Below are 23,060 nucleotides of genomic sequence, written 5' to 3'. Positions count from 1 at the left end.
TTCACCAGCGCCAGAGATTTTTCAATGTTCAGTTTGCCCCTGCACTATAAAGTTAGCAAGTTATCCTAAATAACATTTTCAGACGGCTTTGCTTCCAAGTAACGGGAGAAAGAAGGAGGAGGCTCTGTTAGGCCTGTACAGACTTCCTGCAAATGGGGATATAAAGTCAATGCTTGCATATGTAGAGGGCAAGGAAACTCTTTGTAAAATCAGTAAAGTCTGTCCTTTTCCCATGTTCCCCCTCATTTATCAAGATAGTCCATGTAAAATATCACTACCTGAGGCTGGTTCTCGTAACTGAGGGACGCAAAAAGTGCTGAGCTGCCAGACTGGAATTTTACATCTCATCTTTCATACTGTTTCTAACTGAGCCATTTGTTCTTTCTTTTCAACTACAATTATTTTGAAGAATAGTACATGTTATAAAAATAGAAAAAAATAAATAAATCATTTTTTCCCTAAGTGATTTTAATGGTAAATTAAATAGCCCCAGAAACTAGTTTGAAAGCTGCTGCAGGCTGCTTTGAAGGAAAACATAATCTTGATATAAATCAGGAATGTTGTTTATAAGTATTTGAATAATTGTAAACTACCAATATTGAGTAAAATATGATCACTGTCTGTACCCTTTATGTTTCTAATGGACTGTGTTTTAGTAGCAAAACATATGTTTACAGACGTAAGTGTATCTTAAAAACAGTACTAATTTTGGTGAATGTGCCATTTTCAGACATTGGTGACTCCATGGTACAGCTGCAAGTTGGCTACTTCAGCCTTTTCCGAGTTGCAAAAATAATAGTGTTGAAACAAAGAAGCTCATTTTTCTTGCACTAAGTTTTACTATTCTGTGTTTTTTCCCCGTTTGGTTGCATATTTGTTCAGTTATTGCAACATTGGAGAAAAACAACTAAAGACCAAAATGTGATTGCTGGTTAATGAAAATCAGCCATTAGGTGGCGGAATTGCTAATTGCATCTTTAATTATTTCTTTCTGGACAATTTCATCAATTAAGGAAAAAAAAAGCACATAAAATGATATGTAGTCTCTTCACTAAATATCTGAGAGCATCTCTGTATCAGCCCTACGTTATTAAGCCCTGTGCTTGGTCATGGGTGTTCGAGTCAAGCAGAAAGACTGTTTGCAGCTTACTTGTGTCCATCTGTGGCAATCTGAGGAAGAAAAGAAAATGCCTAAAATGAAGCTCCCATGGCTTTGTAAGAGGGCAAGCATCAAGGGGAATGCTGACAGATACATAATTATAATGGCGGTAGTGGCTGGTGCTGTGTTAATAGCATCTGGCAGTGGAATCACTGCCATCTGTTAACACCCTGAAATTCTGAAATGGCACATTCTTTATGTAGAGATTAACAATAATTAACGAATCTATCAGATGAAATCACCTTGATTTGATGACAGCTTTACCCTGATAATGATTAATTGCGAAATAATGGGGAGTAAAATGTCCACTATTAGCGTTCTTACCACAGACTAGCTAATGCCCCTATCCAAGTACAGCATTCTGCAGGGCTTATTTTTAAAGTTGTGCTGAGAGGCAATATTTAATGCGTTTCCTTCAAATAATCCTTATAAGCAGAGCTAGATCAAAAGCTAAATTTTGCATATTAATTTCTACTTGCAGCAGATTAGGACTCTGAAAATACTTGCAGTTCTGCCTATGCATGGTAACTTATTCAATGTTAATCACTGACTCACGTGCCTCAAAGACAGAGAAAATGAGTTTGAACTGAGAGGAGTGACACTTCAGCCCAGGTCAGGTCAGCCTCAAAGAGCAATCCGACTGCCTTAAACCATTTCGGGTTTGTCAGCTGGGTGTCTTCGTGTTGTCTGTCAGATGTAACCTGTGGTTAATGTTGCTAAAACCCATCGGTGCCTGATGCTGCCATTAAACAGCTTACTTGTGCAGGTGAATTACTTCAAAAAGTATTTTGAACTAAGCAGTGGGTTGGGCCTGGAAACATGGGGGGGATGAGGAAGACTTTGGTAGTAATTGTGAATGTGTGAGCTAGCCGAGCGCGTGGCTCGTGGCTAACAAACCGGCGCGTTTTGCTCGAAATTAGAATCCAAAGCATTAATTTCTGATGAATCAGTTTCTCTTCAAAAGCAATAGGAAAAAATATTCCATTTGTTTGTATTTTGAAGAATTATTTTTGAATATCTGTTTTTGTCAAAGTCCATATTTTGGTCAACGTAATGACGTATCAGTGCTGTAAATGAGAGCTATGAGCAAAGTACTGAGCCAGTTCAGGGGCTGGTTGGATTTCATTTTTCTCCTAATTCCTCTTCTTCTGTTTACTCCTGCTGAGGAGCAGATGGAAAAGGTGACATGTTCTCTGATTAAACAGAAGAATTGTAAGAAATAAATAATTGAGGTCTGTTAATTATCAGAAGCAATAGGAGGGGAAAGAATACTTTGCACTCTTGAAGTCAAGTAAACTCAAATTTTATTTCTATCTCCATGTGTAAGTCTGATAATATGGTAAATAACATTCTGGGCTCCACAGAGAGACGGCAATATGTATTTTTCTTGTGTCTGTCCTAAGTGACAGGAGTTTCTTTATGCTGGGATTTGTGCTGATGCCAGCTACTGATAGAGCTGCGCTGATGCCAAACCACAAGTGGAGGTGTGGAAGGCTGGGTTTGTGTCACCCTGATTTATCGCAGCTCCAGACGCAGGAGCTGTAAATCAGAGCTTCCCTTGCCTTTTAATGGAAGCAATGGATTCACAGTAGTCTTTTGGTGGAGAACAAATGAGCTGGCCGAGCAGACTTGCGGATAAAGGCTGGGCTCGCCTGGTGCATGAGGCTGGAGTTCATCTGGCTCCTGGGTTTCATGTCCTCTTCCCCATGCTACCTACTTCTCTTATTTTGCCTGACAATGAGTTCACTGTGCGTATAGAGAGTCATTCACAGCTAAAATTCAGAGATGCTTCGAAAGCAAATGGTTTCATCTTCTGTTCTGCTGTGTTGACTTTCCGTCACAGGATGCTGGGAAGGCAGTGGCTGAGGGAAGCAGGGATGTTTGGTAGGGCTGGGAAGGAAGGCTTGTTTCTCTCTCACTGTTATTTTCATGCAAGACGCTGTTTTCTGTTTGGGAGGATTAGAAGATATCCATTGAACAGTGTTAAATATGCTGAGGCAGTTGATGTTTACATCCCTTGTAGAATTATTCATTAAAATATTAACTGCTAGGCAGCCTTTCTTTTTTTTTTTAATTCAGTGATTTAGTAGCCCTCTTATAAATCATGTTGTGTGATTCAGATATTCAAAGACTAAATAAGACAAAACAAAACTGTCAAAATTACCCACAAAAGCGCTAATTCTTGGTTTTACATTTCTTAAACTGTCACGGGCTTGATGCACTGAAGAAACGGAGAAGGATTTGTTTGGCGGGTGGGCTGTAAAGTTTAACTCAGCTTTCTTCCATCTGCACCGTCAGCTTTCCCTAACACACTGTGCTGATGTGAAAGGGGCTATATCCTGCTCCAAGTCTTTGCAGACAACAGAAGCATATGCACTTTGGTTCACAGCAACTTTTGGCACAAGAGCAAGGGGTACCTTGAAATGCTGGCTCTGGACTCAACTCTTTTCCCTCCCCACCGTTTTGTTTTGTTTTGTTGTGTTTTTAATGGTTCTGGTTCTCCACAAAGGACTCGATTGTGTGCTTGTCGATAAACATGTTCTGGTGGCCTTGCTTGGGCCTCTTGTGTTCAGTTTCACGGCTGAGCCAGTAAAATCTGCCACTGATGTTCTCCTCTTTGCTAGAACATTTAACATGTGGTTTCTCCCATATTTAATATATGCTTTCTCCCATACATCGTTCTCCACGCAATGCTCACATCTCACCTTCATTCTGAGCAAACTACAGGTCTGGGTGACTCTGGGGCTCTGCCTGGCTACCTTCAGGTGCTAATTAGTGGTGGTGTTCATACAGCTCTGTGAGGAGCATCCCCCGGTGCACGTGGACTGCAGGAGGGCCATTAGCCAGCGCAGCATTTGATGGCTGCAAATCCCCCAGGGACTCGCCCCATGACCCGGGGCTGTGCAGCAGTGAGCCCCCGTTTCACAAGATTGTAGCATCAATGTTTTGCCTTTAATTTTGTTTTTTTGGTGAGCTTTTCTCATTCGGTTACACAGGTGGCTGGACCCAGCAGCGTGTGACGCAGTGATGCCAAATGCCTGTCGTGCTTTGCTGCTTGATAAATACTGATGGTACCTCTACTGTGTTTTCTGTGTATTTCAGGAAAAAAGTGCCAGTTCAAATGTAAGACTTAAATCTAATAAAGAGATCCCAGGATTAGTACATCAACCCAGAGCAAAGTAAGTTCTCTCTCTTTTTTTTTTTTTTTTTCAATTTAATACAAATAAGTGCAAAATTAAAGAGGTATCTGTGAAATTCCCAGTTATTGCCAAGCACAAATCAATTGGTGGTTCCAACAGCCCTAAATCCATACCCACTTTAAATAAAACAGGTAAGAGCAAGGACACAGCTGGGTAGCATTGGTGCCGACATCCCTGCAGTGTCCTGTCCTTTGCATGGCCGAGATGTACCATACTGTGTTACTTCTCACCTTTCCATACAACTTAAGCATAAACAAAATTATATATGCACTAATGTTCGTAAATACTAGCAGTTAAGTTCCCAGGGAAGTTTTTGCTGTCTCTTGGCTTCGGTTATCAGATGTACAGCCTGACAAACCCCGGGATAAGTAATGGCAAACTTTTCCATTTACAATAGTGAAGTTGTTTCTCTAAAATGAGGGTTGATGTGCAGCTGAGGGTTTATCCAGTCCCTAGCCAGAGTTCTGTGCTGTGCCCTGGCTGAGATCAGTACACGTCGCATATGCCATGAAATATTTAGCTCCTGGGGTAATAGTAGCTCCTTTCTTATCTAAATCACTGTTACATTTTAATCACTAATTGGGTTGAAAATAACATTACATGGAGCCATATATCAGGTTCTTAACGAAGAGATGATAAAGCTTTGCTGTTGAGTTTTGAACAATAGCAGAAGTGCTGTTCTTTATGCTCTGCCTTCAGGGCACTTATTAACTTAAACTTGCTGCATACCAAGTGCATTGTGTGCAGTTTCAAATCTGGAAACTTCAGTAATTTCCTAATGAACTGACAGTGTAATTCAGCCTCCTTTCAAACAGAAGAAATGAGTGCTTCAGTTGTAATTGCAAAGAAGTTCACAGCAAGGAGGTGGAGGTAAAATCACCCTTCAGCAAAACTGTGTTTCATTACTGTCACCTGATTCTTCCCAGCAGGGTCAGAGGTGCATTTAAGTGCTTTGATACTGAGGCACAGTCATCTTCCTCTGTGACTGCCAGTGTAAATCAGCCTGGGCCAAAAGAAGAGACATTTCTTTTCATGGGTCGCCTTCTCTGGTGCACCCAAGGCAGAAGGATTGTGTGGGTTCAGGGACACCATTCTATCCTCAGACTCCAATCTTAAAAGTTCCTGCAGAAAACAGAACTGACTTCCATTCACCAAAAAGCACCTTCCTAAAAATTATACTTTGGCAAAGGTAAATAATCCGTAACATTCCTGCAAAAGCAAAGGAAGCTTCTAGGAGAATTGCAGAATTTAACGTTAGGTTGTTGGGTAAAACAGTCACTGTTTGCCCAAGCCTCTGCTGTTTACCCAATACACTGTTCATGTGTACCATTGGATTTCTCTTTGTGAAGTAGGTACATGTGTTTGAGTTCCTAATCACCAAGTCAGCAAATATCTGTTACCATGTGCACATTTGGTTTTTTTAGGTTTATAATCTGAAAACCAGAAAAATTTGGACTGCAAAGGGGAAGGTAGCATTGTGTGGGAAAGGGCTATTTAGCTAAAAGAGCAGAAATAAACGCAGAAATGATGTTTCTTGGAGGACCCTTCTTGCAGAATGGGTGTTATTTCAAGACAAAAAGTAGACCATGTACCAAAGGAAGATTGCAAGGGCTCTTCCCATACATAGGAGGATTCAGATTTCTACATCTGGAGCCCTGGACTCAAAAAGCAACATGTGTAGGGAACCCGTAGACCAAGGCCGAGGAGCTGGTCCTCCCTCTTCGTGATGGGTGCCAATACCTGCCGGAACCTCCTTCATCCCTGCACCATGCCTTGAGCTCTCAGGCACTTGCTCATCCTCAAAAACGAGTCTGCTGACATCTTTGGCAAGCTACATGATAAAGTACGTTTCATTGAGGACTCTTGAGATGTGTTAGAAACTGATGGAGTAACGGTGCCTGAAGCATAAAATGAAGGAAGTGGTATTTCATACCATTTTTACCCTGCTAGGAATCCCGTGTTTTCGTAAAATGTGTTCCATCAGCCTGCCATGAAACATCTGAAGAAGCACTCACATGCCTTCTGATGTGCTTGTTAGAAAATAATGATTTCCACATTTCTATTTGGGGAAATTATTTTCTTCTGAAGGAATGCCCAAAAATTCTGCTTAGATTCAGTGGTTTTCTGTCTCTTAAAGTTATTCATTAACACTGTCAGTTCCCTGCTAAAGAATTTATAATTTCACACAGCTCCTCAAAACAAACACGCTGTCAGCATTTGTGTGTTGCATCTCTAAAACAGCACGGCAGTCTTACCGCCCAGCTAAACTTTTCAGAAGATCATGGCCTACCCCCAGTGGGACTTCTGATGTATATGGCAGTGCAATACTTTTTTTGCCCCCTCCATTTAATTTCCTTTCAAATTATGGTTGATGTGAGTTGCAACAGTATCATCTCATTTCACTAGAAACTGGGCTTGTGCTGTTGCAAAGGCAAGAGTATGTTTCCAGTGCTCTCTCCATCTCATGAAGTGCAGCAAGTGCTGTGCTAAGAGGTGGGTGCTTTCCCTCCCTGCCATACTCTGCAGGTCCTGCAGGGTCTCTGCTGGGGCTAAATTCCTGCATCTTCTTATAAATTGGATATACCAGAGTCACACCTGGGCTCATGCTAACGCTGCCTTCTATCTGCTTAGAAATCTTTGTGTTTCAGTCGTCAGACCAAGAAGTCGCTACGGGGCAGCAGCCTTTGCCAACAACTGTTTCTGTCCAATGGTAATGCTTGGAGGACTGAATTCTGCAATCTGCTGGGTTTTCTAAATGTAGGGTTTTTTTCAACTGCTTCTAAGAATTAATTTATCATCTATAAAGTGAGTGGGTCTCCAGGGCGGAGAGCTTGCCTGCCCTGGGAAAGGTGGACTGCCCCTCTCTGAGTCACCCGAATGTGCAAGTGACAGGGTCGGCTGCCCCATACAAGCACTTTTTCCCTATCTCAGGTGGAGGGAAATGCAGATAGCTGAAGACAAAAACTCCAACAGCCACTGAAAGGTGAATTGTTCCCTCTCCTGAATCAGCAGCTTTTGGTTTTAATGCAACTTCTGAGATCTTCTCTTGTGAACTGAGCCTCTGTTTATGTCCAGCATAGGTATATCATTGTATATGTTCATCCTGATAGTGAGTGAAGTATGAATGCTGAGATTTTTAGGAAAGTGCAGTGAGCTGTTGGTCATTTGGGAGAAGTATTAACTCATTACAGCTGAAAGGATCGTACCAAAGGAGAGGAGTCTGAGATGGGACTTCAGCAAGCTGAACCAGCTTTTAGTTTTGAAGAAAAGCTCCAAAAGCTGTGTGTCTTTCTGACCATTTGGCAGCACTGCTATCACGGGCACCAGTCTCCCATCCTTCCTTTTTTCTCCTCCTTTTGCATCCTGCATTCAGTACCTGGTATTTCTCTGCAGACCCGATGTGCCAGGCACCCCAGACTCTCTTTGCTGCATTTACAGAGGATGCTCCACCTTCACATTGCAGAAGGGATATCGTTATTTCAGGCAGGAGGCTCTTATCACCCTGTAACTTAAATAGAGCAGACACACACCAAATCCCATCTGTTCGACATCCTTGTCTTTGTCTTTCTCATTCTTTCCTTTGTGTCTGACCTTCCTCTATTTTGGGATTGCAGGTCCCCCTTGGGGAAGGGTTTATTGTCCTGTGCCACCATCAGCATTTTACAGACCACCAGAAATAGTCTTTTGCAGCCAATCACTAATGCAAAACCCCATCTCTAACCCCTAAACCTCTTGGTGCTGCAAAATTAATTGAAGTGAATGATCTGCTGGGTCTGCAGGGTCATCCAGCCTGAGCTTGTAGCCACACATGGGTACTTGAAGCAAGAGCCCAGCTGTAGCAGTGCAGGAAGGTCTTCAAGAGCAAGGCTGTAATTTAGACCTTAATTTCACATTGCAGACATCTAATTTTGTGCTGGTGAAGCTGGTAGTCTGCAAAACTTTGTCTTGACGCAAAGGGACAAGCTCAAGGAAAGGTAGCAGGCTGGTAAGTTTCTGTAATCAGCCTGAAAAAGGGAATAGTTTCCTCTGGATGCACACAGGTCCTAGTTACCATCCCAAGGCTAGCATACATACACAGAACCAAATGCAGTAATTTTTCGGTAGGCAAACCTTAGATTAACCCAAGAAAAGAGGAGGGGGGAGGGGAAGATTAAAAAATTGTCATTGTAGACCAAAGTATAAAGTGATTTATTTTCCACAGTGGTAAAAACTTACGGTGAGGTTCCTTGACAGTTCTGGACTACAGTGTCAGCATTTTAAATTGGGAAAAGTCCTGTTGGTACTGATACTCTGCCTTTGTCTTTCAGCATGCACATCTCTGAAAGCCAACAAGAATTCTTCAGAATGCTTGATGAAAAAATTGAAAAGGTAAGGAACAATACAGTAAACATCCATTTTCTTGCTTGCTGTCCCAAGCGGTGGACAGGCAGGTTTCCCAGCTCCACGGGGAGGAGAAGTGGACAGCATCCACGTCCTCCAGTACTTGAAGAGACTCTGGTCTGAGATCCCCCATACCACTCGTTGTTTATAAAGTTCTAAGTCTTTTAAATGAAAATCCCAGCTTCTTTATTTATTGTTAGAGAATCATTATACCACAACACAGATGGGAAACGGAGACTTTGGGAATTAAATGGGCTATTTGGATCATGTTGCATGTCTACAACAGAAGTCAGAAGTGAGATTTCAACTCTTGTTTACACCTTGAGCTGATGTTGTACTCTTTACACTTCATATTTTGGAGTGGCATACATTATTTAATACGTGGTATGAAATGTTTGATTCCCCAGTTTGATTGAAGTAATTTGTACTACAGAATTGTAAAGAAGGAGGGGAATTTTTACTTGGATGACTCTGAATTTCTGCCATTTTTGCCCACACTCCTGATCTTAGGAGCTGGAGTGCTACGGTGGGCGAATCCCTTCTTTGTCTTAAGCAACTAATTTGTTATGCTACTCTAAAAAAAAATACTTACAAAAGTAAAAATGAGATTAAAAAGAAAGAGTATGTGATGAGAAGTTAGGAGTTCGTAGATTCCTGAGAAGAATATATACTAGTATAAATATATATACCAGTATTTCACAGGAGGATTTTGCTTGTGACATTTCTATAAATGCATTTAAAAATAAAATTTATACATATCTGCAATAGAGCTACATCTCCTATGAACAAATGCATTCACCCTGTAAATACTTAGTTGCTTTTTCTGTACATCATCACCTTCCATAATGTCAAACACAGAATCTCCAGTGAAATGGATTTTCCAAAGATGTGTCTTATCTACAGACCAGACCATCTGATGACTGTATCTAATTATGAATTCAGGTTAGTTTTGTTTTCTAGATTTGTTTCAGGGCAGTAATACCATTCATTTGCCAGCTGCCACTTTTGAGATGCAGTTGACTGTGTCTCCTTGCTGTTTGGATCATGCTCTCAGATCCTTGCAGGTGTTCTCCAGGGCTCTTATACTGATTTATCATATAGATCCGGAGACTGTCTATTAAGATGAAATATATAGTGTTATCTGTGAAAGAGACAAGACAGCTCCTTTGCATTTCAAGCTTCTGACATCTGATGAGATTGGCAGGGGTGAATGCACAGCTGAACATGGGATCTGCTGCGTATGGGGTCCTCCTGTGCCTGAGGAAATTGTCTTCATAAGAGAAGTTTGTTTTCTAATTAGTCTTTGCCAGCAATATATTGTTTTTGTAGGTATCTGCCACAAGTGCCAAAAAGATCAGAAAATACTAGTTTTGTTTGATTCCTAAACGGCTTTCTGAGCCCCTTCTCCATGGAAATGAAGGACAGCAGTGGAACAATTAAAAGAATTAAATCACTGAGCAACTCACTAATTTCAGCTGAAATAGGCAGCAGAAGTGGGGGGGCTGCCTGTGGTTGACGAGGGCCCAAACCACGTTGTAATGTTAATTTGGTAACCGTGGCCGTGTGTAGCACTATTTGTAACGGAGACACGCTGTCAGTCGCTGATGCTGCAGGCTGTGTCTGCAGAAACCTTACGGTCGGAAGGAAAATGTCCCTCAACTTGCATTGAAAACCTGAGGGGTGCTGGGTCATTTAATAGAAATGAGGTACAACAATTGTAACATGCACAATAAGAATTATAGGGAAGATTAAAAGTGCGTTTTGGATTTAGCAAAGGGAAGGCTGGCTGAAATAAATTTTTTTTAATCCAAGTGTGAATTCCAAAGGACACAAGCTGATGTTTTAGCAACTGAAAACAAAGTGTTTATGAGTGCTGGAGGTCAAAATATCCTTAAGGAAATGATCTGAAGAATTTCTCTGAGACAAAGTTCATCTCCTGTCGGTACTCCACATGTGCTGTTTTGCTGGCTGCACGTATTGGCATGGCAAAGCTGAATATACTTCTGCAAACGTAACCCAAAGGTAAAAATCGGACTGTCACACCCAGTGCATGAAGCTTCTGCCTACCAAAAGTCAATGTCAAAACACTGTGAAACATTCGTGGGGAGACACCTGTTAGCATCTCTGTTTGAGTGTCTGTCCTTGAGAGAAGAGCTAGGACTGAACTTGCATTATGGAACTTCATGTAATTGTGATAATTAAAGCCATAGGATTTGTGGGGAAAAAAGAAATACAAAAGTAAAGTTTGGTGCTGAATGCTGAGCTATGAATACATTCAGCTACATTTTGGTTCTGCCTGAGTCAACTGGACCTTTTTCCAATAATCTCAGGGGTGCCAGAATTTGGAAAACTAAAACCAAACAAACAAACAAAAAAAAACAACAATGGAAGAAAGCCTGATGAGAAAGGCAGGATTATAAAGTGGGAGGATCGGAGTAGCTGGGTAGAGTTAAGGAGTTGATAGCTCAGGAAACAGTAGTTCTGGAATTCATTTAATCCCCGACAGACCACGGAGCGCTTCTCATGGCAGTGTTCCAGTGGCATAGCAACATGCATCCAAACAGGCAATTAAAAAGCTGAATGAATAAATGGCGAGGGGCTGTGCGGCTCTGTGTTTTCAGCCAATGGACATGGTGAGGGACTGGTGGCAGACGGTGAATGCGGCTTCTGCTTGACCAAAAGCTGGGCGTGCAAAGCATCAGGAGAGAAGAGGAGAAGGAATTAACAGGTCACCTGTGAGCAGCACCAGAGCTGGGACCTAGGGTGAAAGCTGGCTTACGTAGGAATGCTGCCAGCATCTGCCAGGAGCTGCAGCAAGACCTCCTGGGGTTTTCATGTCGTCTGAAACTCATGTTGCTGTGAGTATAGTCATGGGCTTTACTTGCGGATATGGAATGGCACACCATACAAAGAGTTCAGGAAGAAAACAAAGCAGGGACAGGCAGCGGTAAGGAGGCAGCTATCTGGGGACAGCTTTATTGTCATTTTTTGAAAATTTGGCTTGCCCAAAATCACGTTCCAGCAGAGGACAACAGCAAGGCGAGAGGCTCCCCGATTAAGTGGGAAAGGTAAAGATCAGAAGTAGAAGTGGTTCGCCTGAGCTGAGCCATCAAGGCACAGCCGCCACACCAGAGACCCAAGGAGGTGCAGAGCAGCCTCCAGGTCCCTCGCAAAGCCACAGCAGCCAACGGACCTCCTCCTCCTCTTCTTCCTTCTCCTCTGAGAGGGGAGAGCAGAGGGTGAAGCATTTGCCCTGGTTTTGCAGGAAAGAAGTGTAAGGACTTTTTTTTTAATTACCTAAATTCACACACTTGTCTTAAGATGCTTAAGGTCATCCTCCAAAACTGAAAGTTGGATTGTGGAACCGCAGGGGAGGAAGACTGGATTTCTCAGGAATTACCTGGACTTGGATGCATATGCTGCTATCTCGTCTTCCTTGATATAGTTCATTTACACCCTGAATCATTAAAACTTCTTTAATGGCCTGTACTAGTTAGAATGATGGCCCATCCATCCCAGTTATTAGCCGGCGTTCAGGGTAGGAAGAGAAATTGCCGAAGGGCTCAAGTGGGTTTGTGCACTGGGATTTGTCTGCCCAACCACAATGTTGCTGCTTTTCGGGGGGCTGTTGCCTTCCCCTGTTTCTTCTCCTCCTTCCTAACACGCAGCTGCTCCCCCAGAAGCACACCGTCCCTTAGGTCTGCACTCAGGTGCTGCCTGTGCCCTTTGTTTCTGCTGCAGAACTCATCTCCCAACTGCTCCTTCTTGGTCTCTGTTTCGGTTTCTCCAGAGGACCTTTGGAGCTTTGCAGGCCAGCTCACCATTTCGAGTCGTTTCACCAGCCCCACCACAGTAATTTCCCATCTCAAGCACAGCAGGCCTCTAACTGATCGCAGGTGCCAACACTCAAGGTATCATCAACTCCAGCATCTATCAAACGTCCTCCAAAACAATGGGGCCAAGAAGGCAAAAATGGACATTTTTTTTACATGTTTTGCTGGACTGGGGCCACAGTGCTCAGCAGGACCAAAGCGCTGCCAGGCAGGAGCTGGAGGCCTCTCCTGGCTTTCTTCTGAGGAGCACCAAGAGGAATCCCTGTGCATCACATCTACAGTGCAACAACGGAAGGCAGCAGCATCAAGATGCCGCCTTCTTCCTCTGATCTTCTTAGGAACACAGACTTTGTTGTTACTGATAAAAAAAAAATACTAGGGAATAAGCTTTAGACAAAAACTTTTACCCTAAAAACAAAACAGAAGTCCTCTTAAAACAAAACCCACGTGCAAGTAAAATCGCTGATTCTGTATGCAAGCTGCCAGGCTGCCTTGCCCTCACTCTGGTGTTGTTCTTGGCTGCCATAAACCAAAAGTGCCTTTTTTTCCACTTGGCTTTTAAGCAGAGCTTTGCTCCACCTCAAGCCATGGGAAGAGCACAGCGATTGGGGTGGCTGCAGGAGCTGTTTTGGTTCCTCCGTCCCGCACTGAGTCCTCTGCCTTCCCACCAGCTGGTGCATCAGCTGGAGGCCGGCCTGGCGCCTGCCTGCCGTGCCGGAGCAAGCGAAACGTGCCAACGGCAGCCTTGAGGCATTTCTCTGCAACAAAAATGCAATTTTAGTCTGTAGCGTAGCACTGCGTTGTGGGCGGTGGGGGGGAGCTCTCCGTCCTGCCTTCGGACACCGTCGTAACGTGGGCACTGAGTTAGGTGGTTGGGGTCCTGGGGGGTGCGAGGCCTGCACCTCACACTTCAGGAAGGCCCAGGAGGTGCCGCTGGTGTTTCACCCAGCGTTTTCCTCTCCTCCCCTTTTGGACTGTGCCACGCTGCCCACATGCGTTAGGTGGAAGGAGCTGGCTGGCGGCAGGCTTGGCGGCAGCCCAGCGACCACCGAGGGACATGGCCTTGAAGGCCGCCTCCTAGACATCGACATGGCTCCTTCCCCAAGGGTGCAGAAATGGGACTGGAGCATCTGGTGGCAGCAGCCTGGCTTTTGCCAGCACCCAAGGAGAGGCGGCATCTCTGCAGCGCGGCGGGGCCTTGCTCAGCACCCTGGGCTTCAGCTTCTTTCCTTCCTCTTCTGGAGCAGCGTGCTCCATTGTCAGGGTCTGAACCGGAAAGCAGAACAGCGGGAGGAATGGGAAAGAAGAAAAGTAAGACGGCTCTCGGTAGTTTGGGCCTGCTTGAGCACTGGTGGCCGTTCATGCAGGGCGTGCGGGGGAGTGATGGGCAGCAGGGGACCAGATGGGTGAATCTGCCGGACACACCCCAAGCGGCAGCCATTCATCGCCTCTAATGGCCTTCACCGCTCTGAAGCGTGTTGGACACAGCCTTCGTCGTCACCAGATTAGTATCCAAATGCATCGTGGTCCCCAGCACAGAGAAAACCAATGGATTTGGCCACTCTGAAGTATTTCTGCATCCCATCAGCAACTCTTTTTTCCTGAATCAAACCTTCTACTTAAAAAATGCATTTCTTTGTTTCTTCCTGCATCAGTGACTGCTGAATTGGAATTAGGGCTGATTAGTCTCCTAGGATTTTTTTGTCATACTCAGAATGCCCTTTGACTAATCGTGCTGAGCTGTGTGGGTGCTGCAGACATGAGCGGGACATGGAGTGAGATGAAGGGGGGGACCCTCCAGCAAGGTGAGCTCTGCAACCCCACCATCGTCAGTGGTATTTTTCATTGCAGAGGATTTTAATTACCAACCTTTGTTCCTGGCTGGTACCCTACATCAGTTGTGCATCCCAGGCAAATTGCATCAAGATGCATTTTTCCCTTTTCATTTTTCCTTCTTTTCTTTTGTCTTCCTCTTTCCAGACAGCACAGTCAACCATTTTAATTTGTGGGTCGGCTTGGTATCCCTGGTATTAGTAGAGTTTCACCTGTTTTACCATGGTTGAATTGGTCCCTTCTGCTTACAGAGAATTGAGCTTTTACACTTTTGGCAGGTCTGAGACTCTCACATCTGTCCTCTCCTTCTTTGCCTGTCCATTGCTTGGCCTCTGGAATGTTTCACACAGGCACTAGGGTGACCCAACCCAGCACACAGGACCAAAGGGAAGCCAGATGTTGAGATTTTCAATACCAGATTTTGAAGCCGTTGTTTTACTCAGGCTATCTTGGGTGGTTTGTGCATTCAAAAGCTCAGCTCCAGCTGTGCAGAGCAATGAGGACAGCAGGTGCCGTCATCCCCTGTTTTTATCGCTTTGCAAGAAACAGCTTGTGCAGGACAAAATACATCTTCTGCCAGCCTTCCAAGGGTGATGCCCAGGTAGATGCTGCTGCAAGTCTTGCATTTTGAATGAGACAGAAAATGTAGCACACCTAGTCTCTACAAAACCCATGGTTTTTGAAGCTTAGCCTGTTTTCCTCCATTTTGCAAGCATAATTTCAGTATGAATTGTGTCTTTTGCTCTTATGTTAAGGTCTTGCTCAGGTTATCAGATGAAGTATCGTTCTTCACAGCAGCTGACAGCTGCTTCACAGCATCCTTCTTCACAGCAGCATATGATTATGCACTTTGGTGCTTCTGCATAGGATATTATGTTCTAGTGATGACGCTATAAGGTTGTATACATCAAGGTGTGTTTTTACATAAAATAGTTCTGTAAATCAGTGTGTTGGACTCCCCTGAGCTTCAGTATGGGGAATGAAAATAATGAGATTCACGGTGACAGAAAGGGAGTGACTTCCTATCCTGGTTTCGTGCAGATCTTCCAGAAATGGTTGTAGGAGTTCTGCAAACTCCATTGCCTGTTTTTCAATTTCTCCCTAGCTCTGAACTTGTGTCCTTGTTTCACAGACCTGAAATATATTATTTGTAAGTATTATTTGCTATTTTTATCTTCAGTTAGTGATTTACAAAATACTTGGCTTTTTTCCTTACAGGGTCGTGATTATTGTTCAGAAGAGGAAGATGTCACATAGTGCCAATTCTGCCAATCAAACCAGGAATACTACTGTGTAAATAGATTACAACCCAGTTGACACCTTTTGGAAGTCTTCTAGAGCGAACAGCACTACATAACAGAAGAAGATCATTTCCACATTATATGCTCCATTCAGTTACAGTGTTTCTTAATGAACAGATGAGGAATATTGCTAAGAACTCGTAAGGAACTGTTTTTGTTGCTGCTAGTTAAAACTTGTTGCAACTTTTCACTTTCTCTGTGTCCAGATACGCAGCAAATCCTTAAAGTTAATCTGAAAGACGTTGTTGATTTTATTAAGGCTTCTGGCCTGTTTTCTATCTAATAAGGTAGTGTTATACAAAGCTTCCATAAGTGAACATTCGAGCATCTGAGAACACCCTTAAGCTGTCTGTCAGTCCGCGTACGGGCTGGAGTGCTTATTAATGCTGGTGATTTCAAGCTTTGGAGATGGGATGTTTTGCCATGGCAGGCCTTGTTTCTCTGCTCAGAAGAAAGCTGAGAAACTATTATCCATTAAAAGCATGTTATCACTGAAATACTGGAAGTGATGCAGGAGCGGGAATTTGTATTTTAAGAGGAAAAGAGTTTCATTTAATAGGTATCTTAATCAAGGACTAAGCTTGCAGTATTGGCTTTGCTGAGCACGAATGGGAGTGTGATCACAATCATTTTGAATCTCTTTTTTTCTAAGAAAATAAACATTTTACTGTTTTTATGTATTCTTGTCTTTTACCATTCATGCAGCACAATGTTCTAAGATTCTGGGAACAGGCGAGGCAAAACCAACCCTTCACATTTCTGACTCTGTGGATCTGATCTTTTAAAGCAGCTCTGTGTCAATTGGGGGTATCTGTTGCATGTCCTGTAGAGTTTATTTTTCCATATTATACAGAGAGGATGCTATCTTCTCAAAAGCAGATGTAATATTTTTAACAAATACTGTCATGAGTAAAAAAAAAAAAAACTCAAGGAAAAAAAGACACCTTTTGTATTTATTCTTTAAGAAGAGATTGTTACCTGTGCCGATGTTTATTCTCCATACTATGGCACCGTGTGAGTGCCAGGTCTGCCCTGCATCCCTAGCAGAAACTCTCAGTGACTCTTCGGGGTGTAGGTTTCAGTAGCGTATTGATGTCAGTGCACTGTGCGGGACTGTGTATGTCGAAGAGACCATGAGACTGCATTTATAGCGGCATTTCTGATGCGGCAGATGTCAGCTTTGGGCACGCAACCCAAAACCCTTTAAAGTACTCCATTTTTCACTGGCCTAGTTCTCAGGGTCTTTTGCAAACCAGATTCTCTTAAAGTATTTCAACTGAGTCTCTCAAAGATCCCTTCTGACTTCTAAAAATCTCTAAAATATTAGGGAGTTTCCTCACTAAAGAGATTTCCTCCATCATCCACTCTGAGTGGGTTTGGGCAGTCCATGGCAAAAGATTTTGTGTGAGTTTCCCCCGGCAATGCCATTAGTGCTGTGCCACACCTAGAATATGTCCAAAAACACCGTTTGCTTATGCTTCCTTCCCCACACTGGGCTTTCCTTTTGCTTTTGGCCACAGCAGGGGCAGCGTGGTAGGGAGGACGTGTCAGCCTCGATTTGAGCTGAGTGATTGCTCCATCACAGGACTGGGACAACTCAAGTGCTCCGTGGTGTCAGTAGTTTTCCATGTAGATGCTCAGCATCAGGGTCCTCGCTGGCACATTCCACCACATGCATCTTTAACTTGTTAATGGTCAAAGGTTGCTGGCCAGACCCTGAATCTTTGCTCCATTTTGGCAGCAGTTTTGGCAATGCAGCTATCCCAGAGATCTTGACCTCAGTGAAGATGATTTTTCACTGCCTTCCTCCCGTCACATCATCCTTGGGTAGGGCTCCTGGGGTCTTGATGCTATAGAGCCATTTAACCTGTTACAAAGTCTTCCAGGTGATAACTGCAGTCTTGCATATGATATATATATGTATTTTTTTTCCATAATTTACATCAGCTCTTGAGCAGGTAGCCATGCTAAGGAGAGTCAAGAGATTGTGCATTTGAATTATTTAAACACTTTAATTAATAAATGGTCCTGGGGCTTGGTCCTGCAAATCCATCTCTCAAAAGTCCTTTATAAAGCCTTTGCAAGTTGTGCAGGAGTGATTGAATTGGGTCCTTTCTTCTAAAACATTTCATTTTCTAAACACCAAACATCTCCTATATAAATTTTGCATACAAATCCTGTGTTACGGATACTCCATGGTCTGTCAATACACCAGCCTCCTTCTACACAGAGTTTCTTTCAGCCAGCTAATAGTTTTAACTTTTTGTTGTTGTTTTTTTCCTTGATGATGGCATGCTTATTGTGGAAGCTTTGTGAGAGCGGAAACGCTCTTCCCATCTTTCCTAAGCACTTAATGTGTTTGTGACGTTAAGCAGAAAGTACTTCAGTCTCCTGTACAGATCGTGATGTGGCTGGTGTGCCTTTGGAGGACCACGTTTGCTGATGCCTGGGTAGCCCATCCTGCTGCTGGGCCTGGAGGTACGAGGACGGGTGGGAGGTTTGGAGGGAAGCAGCGGGTACCTCAGACGTTGATGTGGGGCCAGCACCTCCCCAGGGGGCTGGTGGGACTGGGGTGAGGGTTGGCAGACTTGGATTTGCTCTAACCTTCTGCAGAAGATGGGGGCAGACTTGAATTGGGGGGGGGGGGGAGCAGAGAGGAGCGGGTTGGGGGCGTGGGAGGCGGCACCTATTCGCATCAAGTCAGCAAATCCTTGGCCATGGCTCTTCAGCCATCTCTGTGTGCTGGGCAGAAGCTGGCTGATGGCTTTCTGCTGACCCAGCATCCTGGTCAGGCTGGAGACTTGCTCTTAAACTCTTAGGGATATGGAAAACCAAAGATCAGTGCTGGTAATTTACCGTAAGCAGGGTAACTGTTTCCTCAAGCCTTGAACTACAGCTTGCTGAAAAAATAAGTCCAGAGCAAGCACAGTGCAGCAGGTGGAAGGAAGGAAAAAATGGACCTCCCTGTGGGGCCACAAAAACCGCCTGAGAGTGAGGTCATGGCCCTGCCGGGGCTGAAAACCAGCGTTTGGCTTATCCCCAGGTTTTGTAAGAACTTGCGCATAGCACAGGCAGCCCCACAGGGTTGCGCAGGTGGATGTTGCTCTTTAATCTATGTCTTCTGCCTTTGCAGAAGTCCCAGCAAATTCTATTAGAAGTCTGCATACATATCTCCGCTAAGGATCTATAATAATATAAGCTGATTACTGTAGCTTAAAATGCATCTCTCTTTGGAACCATGCCTCAGATACATTCAGGGTGGAAAAGAGGGTGGGCAGAGGAGAACTGCTTGCATCTGATGTGCTGTGCTTATTAGTAAATGGGATTTTCAATATTTCTTATAAAAGAAGTATCAAGAAAATTATCCCAGGCCAAATTTCTCTTTAGGAGTCTGACATACTGTTAAATTAGCTACAAGCTATAGTCAGGGATCTTGGACAAGGTCGTGGTGAAGGCATTTTGTAGTTCTGTAGGGGGCCCCTAGGGACCGTCTGGTTCCAGCTCCTGCTGGACCACGCTGCCAGGCCCCATCCAGCCTGGCCATGAGCACCTCGGGGGTGCTCAGCCTGCATGCAAGACCCTGTTATAACGCATGCACTTCGACCTAAAAGTCAGATGCTTTTATTTCTGTTTTATTACTGAGAGTTTTTCTTCACCCGTGGCCCCTCCCCAGCCCTTCTGCCCCTCCATGCAGTGCCCAGCTCATCCAAGGGGCAGGGCTGGTTGTGGTGGGCAGGAGGCCGCGAAGGCTTTGCCTTCACATCTAAATTGGGGATTAAAAAAAATAAAATAAAAAAAATATTGTTACTTTTTTCACCTTGGAAGGCTGCAGGGTGTCATCTTGCATCATTCAGATGTGGACACAGGCAGTGCACTTTTTTTTTTTTTCCTCTTTTTTTTTTCCCTTTCTCCTCTGGGCCTGGCAGCGCGGGGTAAGGCAGAGGCGCACCCAGTTCAGCTGCTCCTCTCCCATGCCCTTGGGTTGAGACTCACAGCAGCGGCAGGGGCCGCCCCAGTCCCCTTGCAGCTTGGTGGGGCCAAAGCTGAGCCAAAATGCCTCCCTTGGCTCAGCGTGAAACATCCACGCAGTAGCCACAGTGCCCAAATTTCATTCATGAAAAGGAGATTTAAAAAAAAAAAAAAGTAACTGCATATTTGGGCATGCCCTGTCCCGAAGTGGCTGCGAGCTGTGCTGGGTCGCCAGTTCCCTGCCTCCCTCCAGAAGACGACCACTGGGGTGCCTCCAGGAGCCAGGGGCTGCGCGGCTGGCAGGCTCGCTGAGCTGCCCTGGGATTTTCTGCGATGTCCACATAAACTCAGCTCTGTAGAAACCACCAGAAAGCTCTGGGCATCTCTAACTTCTTTTTTTTTAATGGAGCATCACGCTTTACCATGAAGAACCAGGCTTTTGCTGGTGGGAGGCAGTGTATGTTAAGAAGTTTTCTTGGACTCTCTGGAAACGTGTAGAAAATCCCCTTTCCGCTAACTCTTCACATCTGCTTGGCAGTACCCTGCCAAAACACCTGGTCGTGCAGGCGCGGGAGCCACACTGACACCACGCAAAGGACTCGGGGGCCCCAGCTGGGTTTGCCTGGTGCTGGTGTGGGGCTCGGGCACTGACACGATGTGGAGCAATGGTGGGTAATGGGTGGCCTGGAAAACCCCAGGGCAGACGGTGGATGGACGGGCGAATTGCTACAACCGAGAAATCAGAAGCTTTTACGCTTTAAAAGGCCCATCAAAGCGGCTGGTTAATTATCTGACAACTACCACTGCTGTTCACATCAAAGCAGAATTAGGGCAGGCTCCTGAAATGACAGCTAATCCCACCAGGTGCACGTCCCCACTGTATTAATGGGGAAACCCCAACGCGATTATTGCAGGTACAAGGCTTAGTGACTTTGGTGGGCTTGAGACCGCACTGCTGGTGGGAGCTCGGCCTTGGATGGTTTGTGAGCATCACCACCACTGCCAATATAGCCTGGGGGCACTTTCCCATCTGCTGGGGAAGTGATTCTGGAGGTGAAGGGTTTGCTTTTGGTGTATGCCAGGAGGAGGCCCACGCCATGCAGGCTGTCCCCCAGCCACCACCCGAGTCAGCTCAGCGCTCCTTACCGTGCCCCGTGGAGCCTCGCCGCAGGGCTGCACCCCCCCCCCGCCCTGCAGACCCGGAGCGCACGGAGCACCTCCTCAGCACACCGCCCACAGGCACCTCTGTGGCTCACGCCATCCCTGCAGCTGCAGGTTGGCTCCAAAAATGTTGCCACCACGGCATGAAAATCAGAATGAAGGCAGATCTCAGCTAGTTCAGCTTTGGCAAGGCTATAACATGATGGATAGCTGTCACTTTGATTTTGGAGTTAGCGTTGGCTCCACTCCGAACTGTCTCGGCTGACACACCAGCCCTTCAGGTTGGAGAGGCTTCCAGCTGCTTCAGGTGTGCATCCACTGAGCAATGAATTTAAGACGAGCCTTAAACCAAAGTTAGTGAAGTCCAATGGCTGTTGGCATTTCTGCCCACCTGCAGCTCCGGCAGGCTTTGCCACTTCTCAGAGCACCGAGCATGACTCCACACAGGCTCCACGTCCAACATGCATGATTTACACGTCCATTTTACCCTGACCATTTTGCCTTTGTCCCCTAAACTGAGAGGCAGCAGACCTGGGTTCTGGCAGCCTGCCAAGTGAACCCATCCCTCTGGGCATGCCCTCCTCATTCCCTGGCTGGCACCGGGCACCACGTGCTTGGTGTAACCACCTCTAAGCTGACGTGGTCCAACCCAACAAATTTTGAACATCTTCCAAAGCCAATGCCACCTACTGAGCTGTGTGAATGCAAGCATATGTGCAGCAAGAAGGCCCTGTGGCGGGATGGGGAGACACGAGGTGCAGGCAGGCTGTTTGCTTTGCTGTTGGGGAGGAAACCTGGAGGTCAAACGTTACCCAAGAAGTTGGGTAGGTACAGAGTGAAAAAATCCATATATAAGTTATTGTGCTGCTTCAGGCACAGTGTTCAGTGAAGGGAGCTGAATCCCAGCTCAGGGGAACTTTAAAATGTGGAAGTTCGTAAAATAAAAGTCGGACATAGAAGTACCAGAGCGAGTTCAGAGGAGGGCTCCTAAGATGATCAGAGGACTGGAGCACCTGTTGTACAAGGACAGGCTGAGAACTGGGCCTGTTTAGCCTGGACAAGAGAAGACTGAGGGGAGACCTCATTAATGTATATAAATACCTGAGGGGAAGGTGTTGAGAGGATGGAACCAGTCTCTTTTCAGTTGTGCCCAGTGACAGGACGAGAGGCACAAACTGAAGCACAGGAGGTTCAATATGAGGGGGCACTTTTTTGCTGTGAGGGTGACAGAGCACTGGAGGGTTGTGCAGTCTCCTCCAGAGATGTTCAAAACTCACCTGGTTGCCATCCTGCGCAATGTGCTCTAGGTGAGCCTGCTCTGCCGGGGGGGGGGGGGGAGATGATCTGCAGAGGTCCCTTCCAACCTTGGCCATTCTGTGGTTCCGTGATAGAATTTTTTAAAAAGTCACATTTTTCTTTTGTATTTATTTATTTATTTTAAAAGGGGGTGCATACCTCTACCCACCAAAGGTACATGCTCTCTTTGAGCTTGATATTGGCACAGTCATCATCAGCATCTTCCTCTTCTTCAGCATCATCAGGAGCACACATGGAACTGGGAACCTGTCACCTGCTTTGTAAAAGCCAGCACAAGGTAACTGCATGGATGCACTCCCTGCGCCCCTGGCAGGGTTGTGAATGCTGACAGAATCTTTTAGGGGCTGAAAACCTGCCTTTTTTTTCTTTTTTTTTTTATTTAAAGGGTTGCCAGTGCTGTCAAAGACAACATCCTTGGAGCATGGCCATTCAACGTGGTGGGGCTGGGACGGTGCGTCCTGTTGTGTGGGAGACCCCCACTGATGAGCTTCACCCCAATCACTGAAAAGCCGTTTGAATGACTGAACCCCCTCTAGGGCTGCACGCTCCAAAGCTAAGCCTGTCTCAGGCGGCTGCTGCTCGTTGACTGCTACAGGGCAAAGCGCTGCTCTGCAATCCTGAATGCTTTCTGCTTAAATCAGGCAAAGAGGAACTCGAGCTTTCATTTCAAGATTTGAAGAGAGCAGCAGCCTCACCTTAATGGGCCCCTGGAAAGGTGGCTTTTCCTGACAGGTATTAGCTCAGCGTGCAGTGTGGGTGGTGTGCGCGCTGCCCTGCAGGCACCGGGCTGAGGCACCAAGCTCCCTGCGTCACCGCGGGCTACCCCCAGCCTTCAGAAGTCAGGAAATGTGTTCCTTCTCTCTCTAAATAATAATAATAATAATAATCCTGAGACAAAAAGTTCTCA

At 45.2% G+C, this 23,060-nt stretch overlaps 1 protein-coding gene across 1 annotated transcript in view; it reads left to right on the top strand.

Moving 5' to 3' along the window:
• C8H1orf21 (chromosome 8 C1orf21 homolog) overlaps positions 1 to 16,386 on the top strand; it is a 106,021-nt gene extending 89,635 nt beyond the window's left edge. The window contains exons 4-6 of the mRNA XM_067001485.1: positions 4,262 to 4,338; positions 8,667 to 8,727; positions 15,624 to 16,386. Of these exons, the coding sequence (XP_066857586.1) occupies positions 4,262 to 4,338; positions 8,667 to 8,727; positions 15,624 to 15,662 (177 nt within the window). The 3' untranslated portion in view covers positions 15,663 to 16,386. The remainder of the gene's footprint in view (positions 1 to 4,261; positions 4,339 to 8,666; positions 8,728 to 15,623) is intronic.
• The last annotated feature ends 6,674 nt before the right edge of the window (positions 16,387 to 23,060 follow it).

This window comes from Anser cygnoides, chromosome 8 (assembly GCF_040182565.1).
Source record: "Anser cygnoides isolate HZ-2024a breed goose chromosome 8, Taihu_goose_T2T_genome, whole genome shotgun sequence".
NCBI lineage: Eukaryota > Metazoa > Chordata > Aves > Anseriformes > Anatidae > Anser > Anser cygnoides.
This window is presented reverse-complemented; position numbering and strand designations above follow the sequence as displayed.